At 44.7% G+C, this 15,500-nt stretch overlaps 1 protein-coding gene across 1 annotated transcript in view; it reads right to left on the bottom strand.

Moving 5' to 3' along the window:
* The window catches only part of DNAH9 (dynein axonemal heavy chain 9), a 334,218-nt gene that overhangs the window by 223,755 nt on the left and 94,963 nt on the right, over positions 1 to 15,500 (bottom strand). The window contains exons 23-26 of the mRNA XM_044249120.1: positions 14,924 to 15,076; positions 13,426 to 13,551; positions 10,688 to 10,927; positions 10,252 to 10,412 (exon numbers count right to left, since the gene is read on the bottom strand). Of these exons, the coding sequence (XP_044105055.1) occupies positions 10,252 to 10,412; positions 10,688 to 10,927; positions 13,426 to 13,551; positions 14,924 to 15,076 (680 nt within the window). The remainder of the gene's footprint in view (positions 1 to 10,251; positions 10,413 to 10,687; positions 10,928 to 13,425; positions 13,552 to 14,923; positions 15,077 to 15,500) is intronic.

Here is a 15,500-nt window from a genome sequence, read left to right as displayed (position 1 = left end):
TATCTGAACACTCTGGGGAAGCATCTGCCTCCTAACTCACTTAAGTTCTTGGCAGAATTAAGTTCCTACCATTTGTAGGACTGAGGTCCTTGTTGGTTGCTGTTGGGCTTTGGATGGTTTGGCTCCTGGAGGCCATGCTCCCATCTTTGCATATGGCTCCCTCCGCCTTTAAAATCAGCAAGGGCATGTCAAAGTTTTCTTAGGTTTCAAATCTCTCTGATCTCCCCTTCTGTCCTCCGCCAGGAGAAAGCTCTGCTTTCAAGGTCTCATATAGTTACCTTGAATAATTTCCCTCTTGCCATAAAACAAAACATTATCATGGGAATGATACCATGATATTTACGGTTTTCACCTGTACTCAAAGGGGGAGGAGCTCATACAAGAAAAAAAGTCACAGGAGATCACGTTCTTGGAATTCTCCCTACCACACGGTTCAGTAATCATAACTGTGGAATGAACGTGATGCCAACGATCCCTCCCTGGTGGGGGGGCCTCTGGTGACATCAGCAGGACTCAGGTCCTTGCTGTTTGTTATTGCTATTGACAACTTGAATGAAGACATAACTGATTATATACAAGATAGTCTGATGTTCTAAATAATCTCAACAGTTGAAAAAGATGGGTTTGACCCAACAACGTGAACTTTAGGAAGGATGAATGTAAATTAATCTTTGAGGGCTTGTGCATATATAAAACAGGGTAGGGGGAGAGGTGGTTAGAAGGCAGTCCACAGAAAAAAGATCCATGGCTTTTAAGAGGTGTCAGGCTCAAAAGGAGAAACACCATCGACAGAAGACTATCCTCAGCATCAGCCTAAAACAAATCTGTCCCTCCGATAACACTTGAATATTTAAATTTCAAATGCTGTCCTCAACCTATATGCCCCCGATTCTACGATCTGTTTCTTATGTCATTTGGTTCTGAGCTCCTTTGTCACCCAGTGCTCATCTTTCTCTTTGCCCACACTAGTTGGTAAATGTTGCTCTCAAAACATGGCAGAAAGAACTGAGAGCATTGGCTGATAAGTGATCTCTTTAGCGAAGACAACAGCACACTAGGGCACCGGGGTGGCTCAGTTGGGTAAGCATCCAACTCTTGATGCAGCTCAAGTCATGACCTCCTGGGTCATGAGACTGAGCCCTGCCCGGGGTTCTGCACTCAATGGGAAGTCTGCTTGAAGATTCTCTCTCCCTCTGCCCCACCCCCCCCAAGGAAATAAATAAATCTTAAAAAAATGACAACATACCTAGTATGAAACCTGAGTTGGTACAACTATGCTTTATGCTGTATGTCTCGAAAATAAGTGGACATTTTAGAAGTCACAAAGAAAACTCAAGAGAATCTGAAACAAAATTCTTCAAATTTTTAACAGAGGGCAGTAGATGGGCAGAATAAAAGATGAGTTTATAAAAATCAGTGTTCTCCTATATACGAGTGAAAAGAGGGATAAAGAAAGATATGGTGAAATTAAGCAAAGATTTCTTAGCCACAACACCTAAAGCATGGTGCATAAAAGACAGACAGATTGGACCTCATCAAAATTAACAACTTCTGCACTTCAAAAGACGCCATCGAGAAAGAGAAGAGGTAAGCAGGAGACCGGGACAGGATACTTACGAACACGTGTGCAATATAACAAGAAGAGTCAAAGAATTCTTACAATTCAAGGAGAGGACAAAGAGATCTATTGAACAGTAGGCAAAAGATTTGAATGGGATTATGCCAAAGAAGATTTCCAATTGGCTAATGAGACCATAAAAAGGTGCTCAACATCTTTATTAGGGAAATGTCAATGAAAACTCTGACGAGATACTACTTCCCACCCACTCCACGGTTGTAATAAACAAGACAGATAACAACAAAGTTGTCCGGGCTGTAGAGAAACGAGGACACTTATACGCCGCTACTCGTGGGGGCGTGAAATGATTCCGCCACCTTGGAAAATAGCTTGGCGGCTTCCCAAAAAGTTAAACATGAAACAGTGGTACCACCTGGCAATTCCCCTCCTGGGTGTGTGCCCAAGAGAAATGAAAACTTAGGCCGACACAAAGACTTGTTCACGGCAGCATGAGTTTTAAGAGCCCCAAACCAGAAATGACCTCGGTCCGTCAGCTGGTGCCTGGATAGACAAAATGTGTCCTGTCTATAAAATGGGATGTTATTCAGAAATAAAAAGTAAAAGATTACAGACACATGCTCTATCACGGACGAAGCCCCGGGACTATGCGTAAAGTGGAAGAAGCTGGAAACGAGGGGCCACACATCGTATGGCTCCATTTCTAAGAAATGTCTGGAATAAGACAAGTTTGGAGAGACAGAAAGTGGGTTTTCTGGGGCTGGGGACAGGAATGGGCACATAAACGGGCATCAGGAATCTTATGGAGGAGGATAAAAAATGCCGTAAAATTAATTTATGGTGATGCTTACACCACTTGGTAAAGTTTCTAAAAACCATTCAGAGGCGTACTTGGAGAGGGTAGAACTTTTTGATGCATGAAAGAAACCTCGATCAAGTTGTTTAAAAACATATATTGTGGGAAAAAACTACCTTATATAGCAACAGCATTTTTTTTCTTTTTTCTTTCTTTTTTTTTCCAATTTATTTATTTTCAGAAAAACAGTATTCATTATTTTTTCGCCACACCCAGTGCTCCATGCAAGCCGTGCCCTCTACAATACCCACCACCTGGTACCCCAACCTCCCACCCCCCCCCGCCACTTCAAACCCCTCAGATTGTTTTTCAGAGTCCATAGTCTCTCATGGTTCACCTCCCCTTCCAATTTACCCAAAAGCACATACCCTCCCCAATGTCCATAACCCTACCCGCCTTCTCCCAACCCCCCTCCCCCCAGCAACCCACAGTTTGTTTCATGAGATTAAGAGTCACTTATGGTTTGTCTCCCTCCCTATCCCGTCTTGTTTCATGGATTCTTCTCCTACCCACTTAAGCCCCCATGTTGCATCACCACTCCCTCATATCAGGGAGATCATATGATAGTTGTCTTTCTCCGCTTGACTTATTTCGCTAAGCATGATACGCTCTAGTTCCATCCATGTTGTCGCAAATGGCAAGATTTCGTTTCTTTTGATGGCTGCATAGTATTCCATTGTGTATATATACCACATCTTCTTTATCCATTCAAGAAGATGTTGATGGACATCTAGGTTCTTTCCATAGTTTGGCTATTGTGGACATTGTATAGCAACAGCATTTTTAAGAACACCTAGTAATAATATGAATACTCAAAACCCATATAACAATACTTAGACACTTTTCTGATGTAACTGCAAGATATTCAAACATAGTCCAAGATAGGGAGCAACATAAAAATATCACATGTTGTAAAAATGGTTCTTCCTTCCAAATTAACTGGAAGATATTAAAGCTTGCTGACCAGAACGCTAACCATTTATATTCTGTAACTTGAAAAAATGAGTCAAGTTCAGGGGTGCTTGGGTGGCTCAGTAGTTAAGCGTCTGCCTTTGGCTCAGGTCATGATCCCAGGGTCCTGGGATTGAGCCCCCCGTCAGGCTCCCTGCTTGGCAGGAAGCCTGCTTCTCCCTCTCCCACTCCCCCTGCTTGTGTTCCCTCTTTCAGTATGTCTTTCTCTGTAAAATAAATAAATAAAATCTTTAAGAAAAAAAAATGATTCAAGTTCACTTGAAAAGAAATAGAAGAGCAAAGAAAATTTTATATATATATATAATACATATATAAAAGATAATGTGGGGGCGCCTGGGTGGCTTAGTGGGCTAAAGCCTTTGCCTTCAGCTCAGGTCATAATCTCAGGATCCTGGGATCGAGCCCCACATCGGGCTCTCTGCTCAGCAGGGAGCCTGCTTCCCCCTCTCTCTCTGCCTGCCTCTCTGCCTGCTTGTGATCTCTTTATCAAATAAAAAAAATAAAATAAAACAAAAAATAAAAGATGATGTGGGACCTTAACTGTATAAATAGAACTCAGGACAAAGGCACAGTCTTTAAATAATATGGCACAGTGCTGGGCATGAAGATGAGACAGAATAGACATTTTGAGACAGTTTGGTAACTCAGAATTTTGGAAGTTGTAGAGCAAACATCATAAATGGGTGAGGGAAATGTCATATTACTCACTAAAAAATGTGCCCATCAGTTACTTAGAAACCAAAGAAATAAAGTATTCCCTGCCATCGTTTCTGTGGGTGTTTTTTGCTCAGGATCGCACACATATGGTAAAAGCCCTCTGTCTACATGGCCTTCAATCAAAGTATCTCCCACCTTCCCAGGCATGGGCACAAGGCTCGGGCTGGGCAAAATGATTGAGCTCACTGGCTCCAGTAATGGATGCAGAGATTGACATGGGATCTAAATGGGACACATCAGGGTCCCCTGAAGGAGTTCTCAGCACCATAGGTCCCTATGGCACTGAGAAAGACAGGGAAGGGATCCATCTTCTTCCTGGACCAGGAATCCCAAAGTCATGGGTGTGGAGACCACCCTTGCTACTATCCAAAGAAAACCCATGCAAGAAAGAAGACAATGCTCAGAAGGAAACAAGAGCCATGATAGGAGAGTGTCCCGTTGCTGAGAGTTCCTTTCTGGGCCCAGAGCTGCTACACAGAACAAGCTAGACTCAAACAGGTCCTCCCTCTGTTTATGTTAGTTTAGGCTTGGCTACTATCACTCATAGCCAAAAATGTTTTGGTAAGAACACTCATCTAACTCAATGGTCAAAAAGTTTACCAAAGAAACTGAAAAGTGGAGAAATAAAATAAACCACAATAAAATATAGTGAATATTGGAATGCCTGAGTGGCTCAGTGGGTTAAGGCCTCTGCCTTCAGCTCAGGTCAGGATCCTAGGATCAAGCCCCAGGTTGGGCTCCTTGCTCAGTGGGGAGCCTGCTTTTCCTCTGCCTCTGCCTGCCCTCTGCCTGCTTGTGTGTGCTCTCTCTCTCTGACAAATAAATAAGTAAAATCTTTAAAATATATAATGAATATTAAGTTGATCTTGAAATGGCAGGGGCTTTCTAAACATAAAAGTAATAAAAAGGGCAATGACAGTTGTAAATAATTCACAGGAAAGGAAAATCTCATAGTCATAAACACATAAAAATGCTCAAGCCTGTGAGTAATTAAGGACATCCAAATCCAAATGAGATACTATACTGACGTACAAAATTAACAATACTTTAAAAAATAACACTGAATGCTGGTGAGGATGTTGAGAGGTGAACATTCTCGTAAATGGCCAGTGAGAGTGGTAACGGGGAAGATTAATTTTAAATTATGTGTCATCTAATTATCCTGCCTCCTGGAATCTCTCCTTGAAAAATAATGAGAAATATCATTAAAAAAAGTATAAGCAAGTTCATGGCAGATTCATTTTTAATACTAAAGGCTTAGGTGTGACTCAAACATTTCATACTATGGGTGTGTTACAGAAATGATGGGACGCTTGTGAAGAGAAGGTAAATCAGCTCTTAGAGTGTTTCAGAAGAAGGTTTCGAGAATACGCACATGATACAAGGTTATGTTTAAAAAAAAAAAAAAAAAAGCAGGGACGCCTGTGTGGCTCAGTCGGTTAAGCCGCTGCCTTTGGTTCAGGCTGTGATCTCAGGGTCCTGGGATCAAGCCCCACATCAGGCTCCCTGCTCACGGGAGCCTGCTTCTCTCTCTGCCTCTGCCTGCCCCTTTGCCTGCTTGTGCTCTCTCTCTCTCTCCAACAAATAAATTAAAAAAAAAAAAGCCATCTACCATTTTTTTACATAAAGCATACGATGGCAATTGCTTTTGTCAAAATCTCCAGGCAGAAATTAACAGGCTAGATATTAACAATGGTCATCTCTGCATGACTTTACGTCTTGGTTTGCAGAGCACTAAGTTTTCTGATAAAAACTGCAGATAGAAACTTGGAAAGCGCAGGACTTTTGCTAGCTGTGCCCTTCCCCGGCCAATCACCTTCAAAGACTCTTGGGTCAATTATATCTCACCTGCTTGCAGTAGTTCCTGAGAAATTAGAAGGTACTCTAACTCAATAAGCACTTGATTAAAACAGTACTTAGCACAGAGCAGGGCAGAAAGGGGCGGCTGGGTATGAAGGTGACAGGAGGGGAGTTATGGGGGCGTGGGGGGGGGAAGGAGGTCATCCAAAGGTTGAGAAACAACTTATGTGAATTGCTTTTGTTCAGCCTGAAAAAGCATTTCCATTTACTTCTTCAGCTTAGTGCCGGGCCGAGCCCCGCGATGGTGGTGAAGCCACTGCACTCACTTACATATTCAGGTCCCATCCGGGCAGTGGGAAATTCCAAAGAAATAGGCATAATCAGTCGGATGTACTGTAATGCGGGGATGCTTTTAATGAATGTGCAAAGGTTGTATGGATCAATTGTCCATTTGATTAATTCCTCCGGCAGGAGAGAATTAAATGTACTTAGGCTACACACCAGCAAAGGGTGAACGCTCTTTAAAATGTGATTTTCTGTGCTAAGGCCATTTTCTTTTTCTTTTCTTCTTCTTTTTTTTTTTTCTGGGCAAAACATTTCTTGAGCTAATAATGGAAGTCAATGAGAAAATAGAATTTTACATATAAAGATTCACGACGTACCATTTTGTCAGAAAAGCAAGTAAGGTGCAAAACGAGGTCAAGGTCTATATAGTATTCACCATTATTTGCAGGAAATGTTCCTTTCTAGTTCTTATTTGCATTGTTCCATAGAAGGGGTGATAAATTCCTGTTTTAGAGATAATTCCTTGTCAAAGCTTTACCCTCTCCCTCTCTCGAAGGCGTTTGGCATTAGAGTACTACAGGCTTCTAAACTCAAACAAGGCAATTATCTTCTCCGACCCTTGGGCGGGTGTGAAGGCTCAGGGAAACGGAAAGTCTTGCACTTTTATCACTTGGAATGATAACATCTGATATGTCTGCAGAAAGGAAGAAGATACGTTCTGACAGGTATAAGGAAGCTAAGACACATACTCAAGTCTCAGAAATCGTTTCACTGAATTTTCTAAAGGAGTGAATTTCTTGAATGCCTATCAGGTGCCCCACGTGTTGTTGGGTCCCACATGGCAGAGCAGTGAGTAGATCAAGGTCAATGTCACCACGTAACATACAGTCTAGGGCAAGAGATAGACATTAATTGAATGGTTCAAATATAAAATGGCTTCATCATTCTGTTGCAAGTGATGTAAATTCCCCAACTATTAGCTTCTCCTCCAAGGGTGGCAGAAAAACTCACTGCCAAAGAGGATCTTGGGCCAGATTTCCTTCCTGCTTAGGGCTGGTGTCTTACTGAGAGTCACTATTAAGACAAAGACACATGAGAGGGTCCACTCTGAATGAAGTGTGAGGGGGGAAAACCTTTCCTTTGAGCCACACCAAACGAGTGCCTTGAAGGGATTGATCCCGAGTGAAGGCCAAGTACAACCCTAAGATGGCCAACCTCCCCAAGACTTGCTGTTGCCAACCCTGTCCCAGCTGCATAGAAATTCGTGTCTCTCTCGGAACAGATGTCTCTCTGCCTTTTGTCCTAAGCTGGGGCCTGGAGGAGTTGCTGGTCCCCAGCTCAGAGCAGAAGACAGAGTAGCTATTCCTCCTTCTTTGGGAACCAAGGCACGAGTCCTCTGCCCGTCTCCTGAGTCCACCTCTTTTTTGATCCTGTCTATTCCCACAGTCTGGGTCTTCAATACTCAACCACCAATCATTCATTCGACATACTAATTTCAAGGTCTGCTAGGTGCTGGTGACACAGCAATGGACAAGACAGACAAAGCTCCTTGATGGGAAAGAGCTTCCATTCCAAAGGGAAATATAGCCAACAAATGAGCAAGCAAGGTCTTTGCAGAATGTGGGAGATGTTAGGAAGAAGGTAAACACTGGGAACCATCTTGGTTATTGCTGTGTGTGTGTGAAGAGTCAGAGTGAGGCGGGGTTTTAGTAAGAGAGGTTGTGGAAGGTCTCCTCAGGTCTGAGGACAGAATGAAAGGATGAAAAGGTGACTATGGAACAGTGAGCATGTGAAAGACATTCCTGGAAGAGGGACCCCGCCCCATGTATAGAAGGTTCTAGTTTAAGGGGATCAGTGGGGCTGGGGTGCAGGGACTGAGGTGTCGGGGCAGCAGACAGGAATTGTTAGGTCCCACAGGGAATTCAGATTTTAGTCTAAGTGCAGTGGGGAGTGACCAGAGACAATGATGTGGCCTCTGTGGGCTCCTAACCACCCCCAAAAAACATGGCATCTAAGAGTAAACATGGAAAGGTTTGAGGGGGACTCTGGGTAGAAGATCTTTCCAGACTGGGCAGGAAGATGAATTAAAGAAATGTACAGCATGGGGGCAGGGAGGAGAGATGAACCATGAGGTCTGGTTCTATGGATGGTGTTGGGATATTCCCACATCCCATTTTGTCCCATGAGTACCGTGATCACGATTCCACTCAGTGTTATCTTGGAAACACAACTGAAGATCTGACCAGAAGGCAGGTGGCAGGAGAAAATTAAATAAAAGATGGCATTGATTCTATGTGGCCATTCTAACCTTCACAGATGATGACAATGTCTTCGCCAACTGCAAGTCACTTACTTAGAGCAAGACAGCCATTCAGGTACGTGACTCAGTTTGGAGAAGAAGGAATTTAGTACTCAATGGAAATAGAAGGGAAAAGGGTACGCACTCTTAGTAGACTTTACAGAAATCTCAACAGACTTACAGTAGCCCGTCCTCGCTCTCCTTTGCCCAGGCAGTACTATCAGATAAATCTTCCTAAAAGTAGAGTTTTCATTGTTTTGCTCCTCTTATGAAGAATCTCCAATAATTGATCACTACTTACTGGGTAAAGAAGGTATGATTCATACCTTCTAGTCAGGATTCTGACCCATCTTACCAGGCTTGTGACCAACCATATCCCCCCAAGTCAAGAGTCTACCCCCTCTTCCAGGAACAGGTCTTGGATTTTCCCATTTCCATGCCTTTGCACACAAAATTCCATTTTCCAGACTGTTTATCAGTCGTTCTTCAGCTTCTGGGGATCCTAGACCACTTTCCCAAGTAATGGATGCCGTAGACTCTCTCACCAAAAACAGTGACAACGCACAGTCAGATTTCTGTACAATTGCATGGACCCTGTGGCAGTCATTCTAACCTACCACGAAGCTGTTGGAGTCCTATACTTCCTCCCAGGTCCAGATCGGACGCCACCCATTCCCTGGTGCATTCCCGGTCCTCTTCTTCCTGTGGTGGGCAGGATCTCCAGTGCTCGGAGGGCTTATGGCTAAGTCACTTGCTTGGAAATTGGTGGCAAATGGCTGTGAGCCCTATCTTACCTATGATCCTGCATGCTTTCCCCTTGGGCTATGTATATTTTTATCTGTGTAGGTCTTATTTCCCTCACTGGAATAGGAGTTTAAGGACAGGAGATGTTTTAGTCACCTTTGTATGCCCAGTGACTACTTTGGGGACTGGTGTGTAATTCATTCATTGAATGAATATGAATGAATGAATTAATTCATTCATGAATTAATATGAATGTCAGAGGCTACGGTTCTCCAAAAATTATAAGCTCCTTCATGACAGGGAGTCCCTGGTTCTAATCGGATTCCCAGCGTGAGAGGTGCTCAAGAAATGTGCCAGACGATTGGTAAGAAAATAGGAATGGGGCACCTAGGTGGCTCAGTCAGTTAAGTGACTGCCTTCAGCTCAGGTCATGATCTCAGGGTCCTGGGATCGAGTCCCGCGTCAGGCTCCCTACTCAGCAGGGAGTCTGCTTCTCTCTCACCCTCTGTCCCTTCCCCAACTTGTGCTCTCTCTCATTCGAATAAATAAGAAAAAAAAAAAAGAGAGAGAACAGTAATAAAAGATCATCTACTGAGCACTTATGATATTCTGAACTCCTTACAGCGTTACTGTCTTTTGTCTTTACAAACCTCATGTGAGGTGTGTGTTCCTAACTCCATTCCACAGAGAAGAAAACCAAGAACAAGAATTAGGTCAAGCTTTTCAAGGTCAAGTAGCTGGTATGTATTAGACCTGGTGTGAGGATTCAGGTGAGTGTGACTCCCTAGTAATTCCTCAAGACTAATCACAGCTCCCTGATTTGCTCGGGAGTTCGTTCTGAGAAGGCCCCTGCCTTACAGCTTTCCAGTTTGATTTTTACATGTGTTGGTGGGGCCAAAACCCTCCACCTCTGCGGACAAGTAGCAAGTGATGGTTGACCACAGCTGGCCTGAGGCAGACCACAGTCGGGTTCCCTGTGGGGGCGTTGATGCCCGTGCTCACCTGTCCGTCAGAGGCGTGATCACCAGGCGAGGCGTATTTCCCAGGTACTCGTAGGAATAGAGAAACTGTGCATCACAGATGTTGGCAAAGCAGTGTTTGGCCTCATCATCCCAACGATGCCGCAGCTGGGACAGCCAGAGGAAGGCCTGAGCACTGTCCACCTGAAGAGAGGGTGCAGAGTACTGGGGGTGAGTCACTGTCCAGCAGGCAGCACAGGACCTGCAGGCCACAGGAGATGCAAGAGGAGCCCACGAGGGCAGAGAGACAACGAGCTGCTCTGATGCTGGGGACAGCCTCCATGACGCTCTCCCAGTTCTCTGGCTGCCACAGAATCTGCAACCCCCATGTTTGAGCTGTATGTGAGCTTCTCCCTTATGCCACTGTTCATGGTATAACTACCCACCAAGGGGGACCCTCTTGAAGGTCTGGGACTCACCTTCTGAGCAATCATCTTGGCCACCACATCCCGGGCGTGCACGTCAATGGTGCATATGGTCATGATCTTCTGCCGGTCCCCTTTTGAGAGCTGGCCAACAAGCATGGTGATGAGGGTTTTGAGCTGGGCCACTTGCTTCTTGTAATAGTCCTTCATGGCATTCTCATAGCCTTCCTCCAGCCTGGCAAATGCAATGCCCACCTCTGTGGTCCACCAGATCTGAGTGCAGGTCAGGGCCACCTGTGGTATGAGAAGCCACTTAGTAAAGCCGTCGCCAGGACTGTCTCCCAAACCAGCCCACTCATGCACACCCAGTGAGAGCCAGAATGGAATCACATGGGTGACGTAAGCCCATTCCCTCCCTCTTCCACTGCTTCTTCGCCATATTGTCAAAGAGTTTGGAAAGATGGCACTAGACCTATGAAGGGAAACCACACCAAAGGATTGGACAATGTGTCCAGAAGATGCTCATTAGTAGTGTTCAGAAGTCTACTGTCTGACAGGCATTACAGGATTGGATACCAAACATTTCGAGGGAAGCTTGTGGGAATGATGATGTATGAGGTCAGAAATGACTGAATTAACCTTGACTAAGCAAGCCACTTGTCTCCATCTCCTTGGAGATGGGAAGTGGTTCCAAGTGGGGAAAGCGCAGTCTACTCTTGGGGGAAAAAAAAAAATGTATTCTTTGGTTGAAAACAACCAGAGTCATTCTGGTCAATGTCAGTGGCTTTTAGAAATTGCTACACTGATCTTTCCATTTCTACAGCCCAGGTGAAGCATCTTTCCTGCTCTCAGGAGGTTAACAATATGCTGACTGACCATCTCAAGAGCACTCAGACTTAGTTCCGCTCTTCTTGAACTTCTTGCAGTCTGAGTGTCCTAGCTTAGCAAGCCAGCAATGATCACTTGTAATGCTTTTGCTACATGTATTTTTTAATTCTTAAAACCTATCACCTTAAAAAGCCTACTTTTGAAGACCAAGGTGAACTACAGCAAAATTCACTGTGGTCAACAGGACTTGGGTCTTTCAGAGGTTTGAAATTAAATAAATGGGAAAAGGGATTTGAATGAACGTTTCCTCTGTTTGCTGAGAAACTTAAGATGGAAAAGGCAGAATTTTGATTATTCATGGTAGAGAATTTAGATGCATTGATCATCTGTTGTATCATTTGATCTGTCAGAATAGCAGGAGGCAACACATTTTCTTGGCCCAAAATTCTGATTCGGGTAAACAGGAATCCTGACAGGAATGATTCCCTTTGTAAAAAAGAGAAACCTGTCATATAAATGTACCCTTCTCTCTTATATCTGATTTTGCCTTTGGGTTTAGACACATGGTTTTGCCTGTACTGTGATCTCATTGGGATCTTATTGGAATGTGACATGTCAGCTGCACAGTTAAAAGAATATTTCTTCCCTTCAGCAGTACTGACTCCCTTTCTTGTTTCTTCTGTTTGTCTACACTCGCTGCCAAGTCTACACTCGAATGCTAACATTTTGCCACCTTCCTCTTCCTTCTCCTCCCCCTGGCACCATGACACCACCTGGCACTTCCCTGAAATGGCCACACCAGGTTCATGGACGTCCCTCAGCCTCTTTATTTTGCTTGATCTCTGCCAAGTGCATGGCATGATTGACCTCTCACCTGCTGCTGACAGTTTTTTGGGTTTCCATTATGACCATTCCCTGCTTTTCCCTCTATCTAAAAAGGCACTGTTTCTCATTCTGCTTTATTGGCCCCTCCTTGCCGACCCCATCTTTGCATGACGCTCAAGGGGGTGTTCATCTCTGTCTACATATTTTCCAAAATGGGGGGAGGTTCCTCTCTGCTCCTATGGCTTCAATTACCAGGAAAAATCTGCAACCCCCAAATGTACCAGCACCAGCGTCCCTCCTTCCCTAATGGGGAAGGCAAGAGAGTACCATGCAGCCAGAGTCATCTAGACAATTCTCATTAATTCACACCTTTCTCTCATCTTCCTCCTGAGAAGCCTGGAAAGGGTTCAGATACATCTCAGAAGCAAGTCAGACTCCCTCATGTGGTGCACAGAACTGGCTTTGAGTTTCCTATGCAGGCCCCATCTGCTGCCTCTCACTCCCTCCTCCCCTTCCTCTTGCTGCAACCACATTCAGTTCCTCAACCACGAGATGCTCTTCCTTGCTTCTGAGACTTCACTCATGGCACTCCCCATGCTTGGTGGCTCTTTCCCTCCATCTTTAACTTTTTTGCTCCACTTCAGATCTCAGCTTCTATGTCATATCCTCAGTGGAGAAAGGGAAAAGGTGGTTCCTGAACCCTACTACCTAGCTCTGTGCTCCCAGAGTACCAGGTCTCATTGGTAAGTGACTGACTACCATGTCAGTCTGTAAACTTCGCTAGGGCAGGGTTATGATATCTTAGGATGACCCCCTGTTGGGGGTCACCTGTGCTCAGCAAAGATCCTGGGACATCCCAAGCAGGCTGGCTCAATGAGTTGAATGGTTTACATTTTCTCCCTATGGTAGCCATGAGAGTAAAGATGGCCAACCCTTGGTTCTCCAAGGTAATAGTGGTAATGACAAGGTAATGACAAGTCCCCTGTTCCCTCTGGCTGACCCCCTTCACAGATCAGCCTTTCCTGACTGTGAAGCACATAGTAAGTTTAAGATAAGTTGTCCCTTGAAGGCAGAAGGAGGCCCCAGAGAGAGAGGACCCAGCAAAGGATAGGGACCCACGAAGGTCCTGGTTAGAATACCTGAGCTGGATAGTCGAAGAGCCACTGTTCCCTTGGCTTTTCTTCATAGGCAACTACACCTTCTGTCATGCTGTGCCTCACTGTGGCCCTCATATGGGCAAGCACATGGTTCAACCATATTTCTACCTGAAAAAGAACTCTGAGTGAGATGCTGGGTTCTGAAGAAGGTATGATCATTCACCCTGAGGGAGGGAAGAAAATGTACAATGGTGTGGCTACCATAAGGCATAGGGAGCCATTTTGTTTCTGGACCTAGGACACTAATGGGTGAGAATGAAGCTCAGTTAATTAACAACAGGCCCATTTTAACACACAGGTTACAGCAGCAGGTTAAAGGAGGCTTCATTTAAGGAAGTTTTAATCTGGGTTGAGCAAGGTCAGTAAGTCCTGAGTTCTCACAAGCTTTTCCACACTGAGGATGGAGATGTCAGCCAGAATTACATTTTCCAACTAAATGCTTTCTGGTCTACCAAAGGATACATCCAGAATCAAACCCCAGGGTTACTTCTTATAAAACTAAGAATGTCTGATCATTTCCTGGAATTAGAATTGCTTTCTAAGAAACACGTGGATGAAGGGAGACCTCTGTAAAAGATCTTTTCTCCATGTATGATGCAAGACTCAATTAAAGCCTCGGGACAATGCTGTGTTGGATCGCTTAGCATAATAAACAAAGAAGGGCTTATACTTTAGCAGTGATGGAAGAGGACAGGAAAGAGGGTTAAGGAGAGAACCATCCCATGTTTTGTGCTTCTTGAATTGCACAAGGGAGACTTAGAGGTGGTAGTTCCTGGAGTGGGATGGGATCTGGCTTTCCCAAGGCTGGGGTTGTGGGAGGAAGGGACTCTGAGCTGTATTTGTACAGAGAAATGACATCTCGGGAAAATGGCTGATTTCAAAGAGAACTTTCTCCAGGGGAAGATGTCAGCATGCCAGATTTCCCTGTGGGGTGCCCTGGGGGTTGTCATGTTAAAGCCTCCCAGTGCTGCTAATCATTTTAAAAGTCCTTTTCTCATTGACAGGGTAGTAGTTTATGTGCATTTTATTCCTCTCCATACAGGTCTTTGGTTAAGAAAGACAGATGGATATTGACATGTGTCCTTCCTGGAGAGAGGAGAGCAGGAACTAGGAGCTTCTTCAATGTCAGTTCAAGTGAAGAGGAGCTGGCAGTCCCAGGACACAGACAGCAGTTCTGGCCCAAGGTCAAGGTGGCCATGCTGAAGGTTGAGGCTGCCTGTATTTGAATGCAGACACTTGTTTTTTGTTTTTTTTTTTAAAGGATTTTATTTATTTATTTGACAGAGAGAGATCACAAGTAGGCAGAGAGGCAGGCAGAGAGAGAGAGGAGGAAGCAGGCTCCCGGCTGAGCAGAGAGCCCGATGCGGGACTCGATCCCAGGACCCTGAGATCATGAACTGAGCCGAAGGCAGCGGCTTAACCCACTGAGCCGCGAGAGGGAAGGGGGATGAAGAGGGAGGGAACAGGACTTCTACTCTACCTGACCACTGCAGTCACAGGGCTCACTGAAGGCCACATACTCTCCTTCCTTGCTGTACATGCCGAGACTTATCTTGGTTGGTTGCTCACCAGCATCCAACTGGAACTGCATCTTCGCCATATTGTCAAAGAGTTTGGAAAGATGGCGCTGGACCTACAAAGGGAAACCACACCAAAGGACTGGATGATGTTCCAGGAAGACACTCATTAGTACTGTTCAGAGGTCTACTGTCTAACAGCCATTAGAGGGTTGGATACCAAACATTTAGAGGGAAGCTTGTGGGAATGATGGTGGTATGAGGTCAGAACTAACTGAGTTGGGTAGGAGTGGTCAAAGGAATATAAAGTTGGTGGGAATCATGGGAATCATAACTTAAATTTTGATCTCTAAAGAGATCCAAACAGAAAGAAATTAGAATCCAAGCTAAAAAGATTTGGTGGGGGGCAGGGTGGCTGGAAGCAGGTAGACCGCAGATGATGTCTCAGGTGATGTCTTAGATGATGTCTCAGATGATGTCTTAGCGCCGCATCAGAGGGGATGTGAGGAGAAATTGCCGTGACCCGTGAATTCCAAACTC

This window comes from Neovison vison, chromosome 5, assembly GCF_020171115.1.
Source record: "Neovison vison isolate M4711 chromosome 5, ASM_NN_V1, whole genome shotgun sequence".
In the NCBI taxonomy this organism is placed as follows: domain Eukaryota; kingdom Metazoa; phylum Chordata; class Mammalia; order Carnivora; family Mustelidae; genus Neogale; species Neogale vison.
This window is presented reverse-complemented; position numbering and strand designations above follow the sequence as displayed.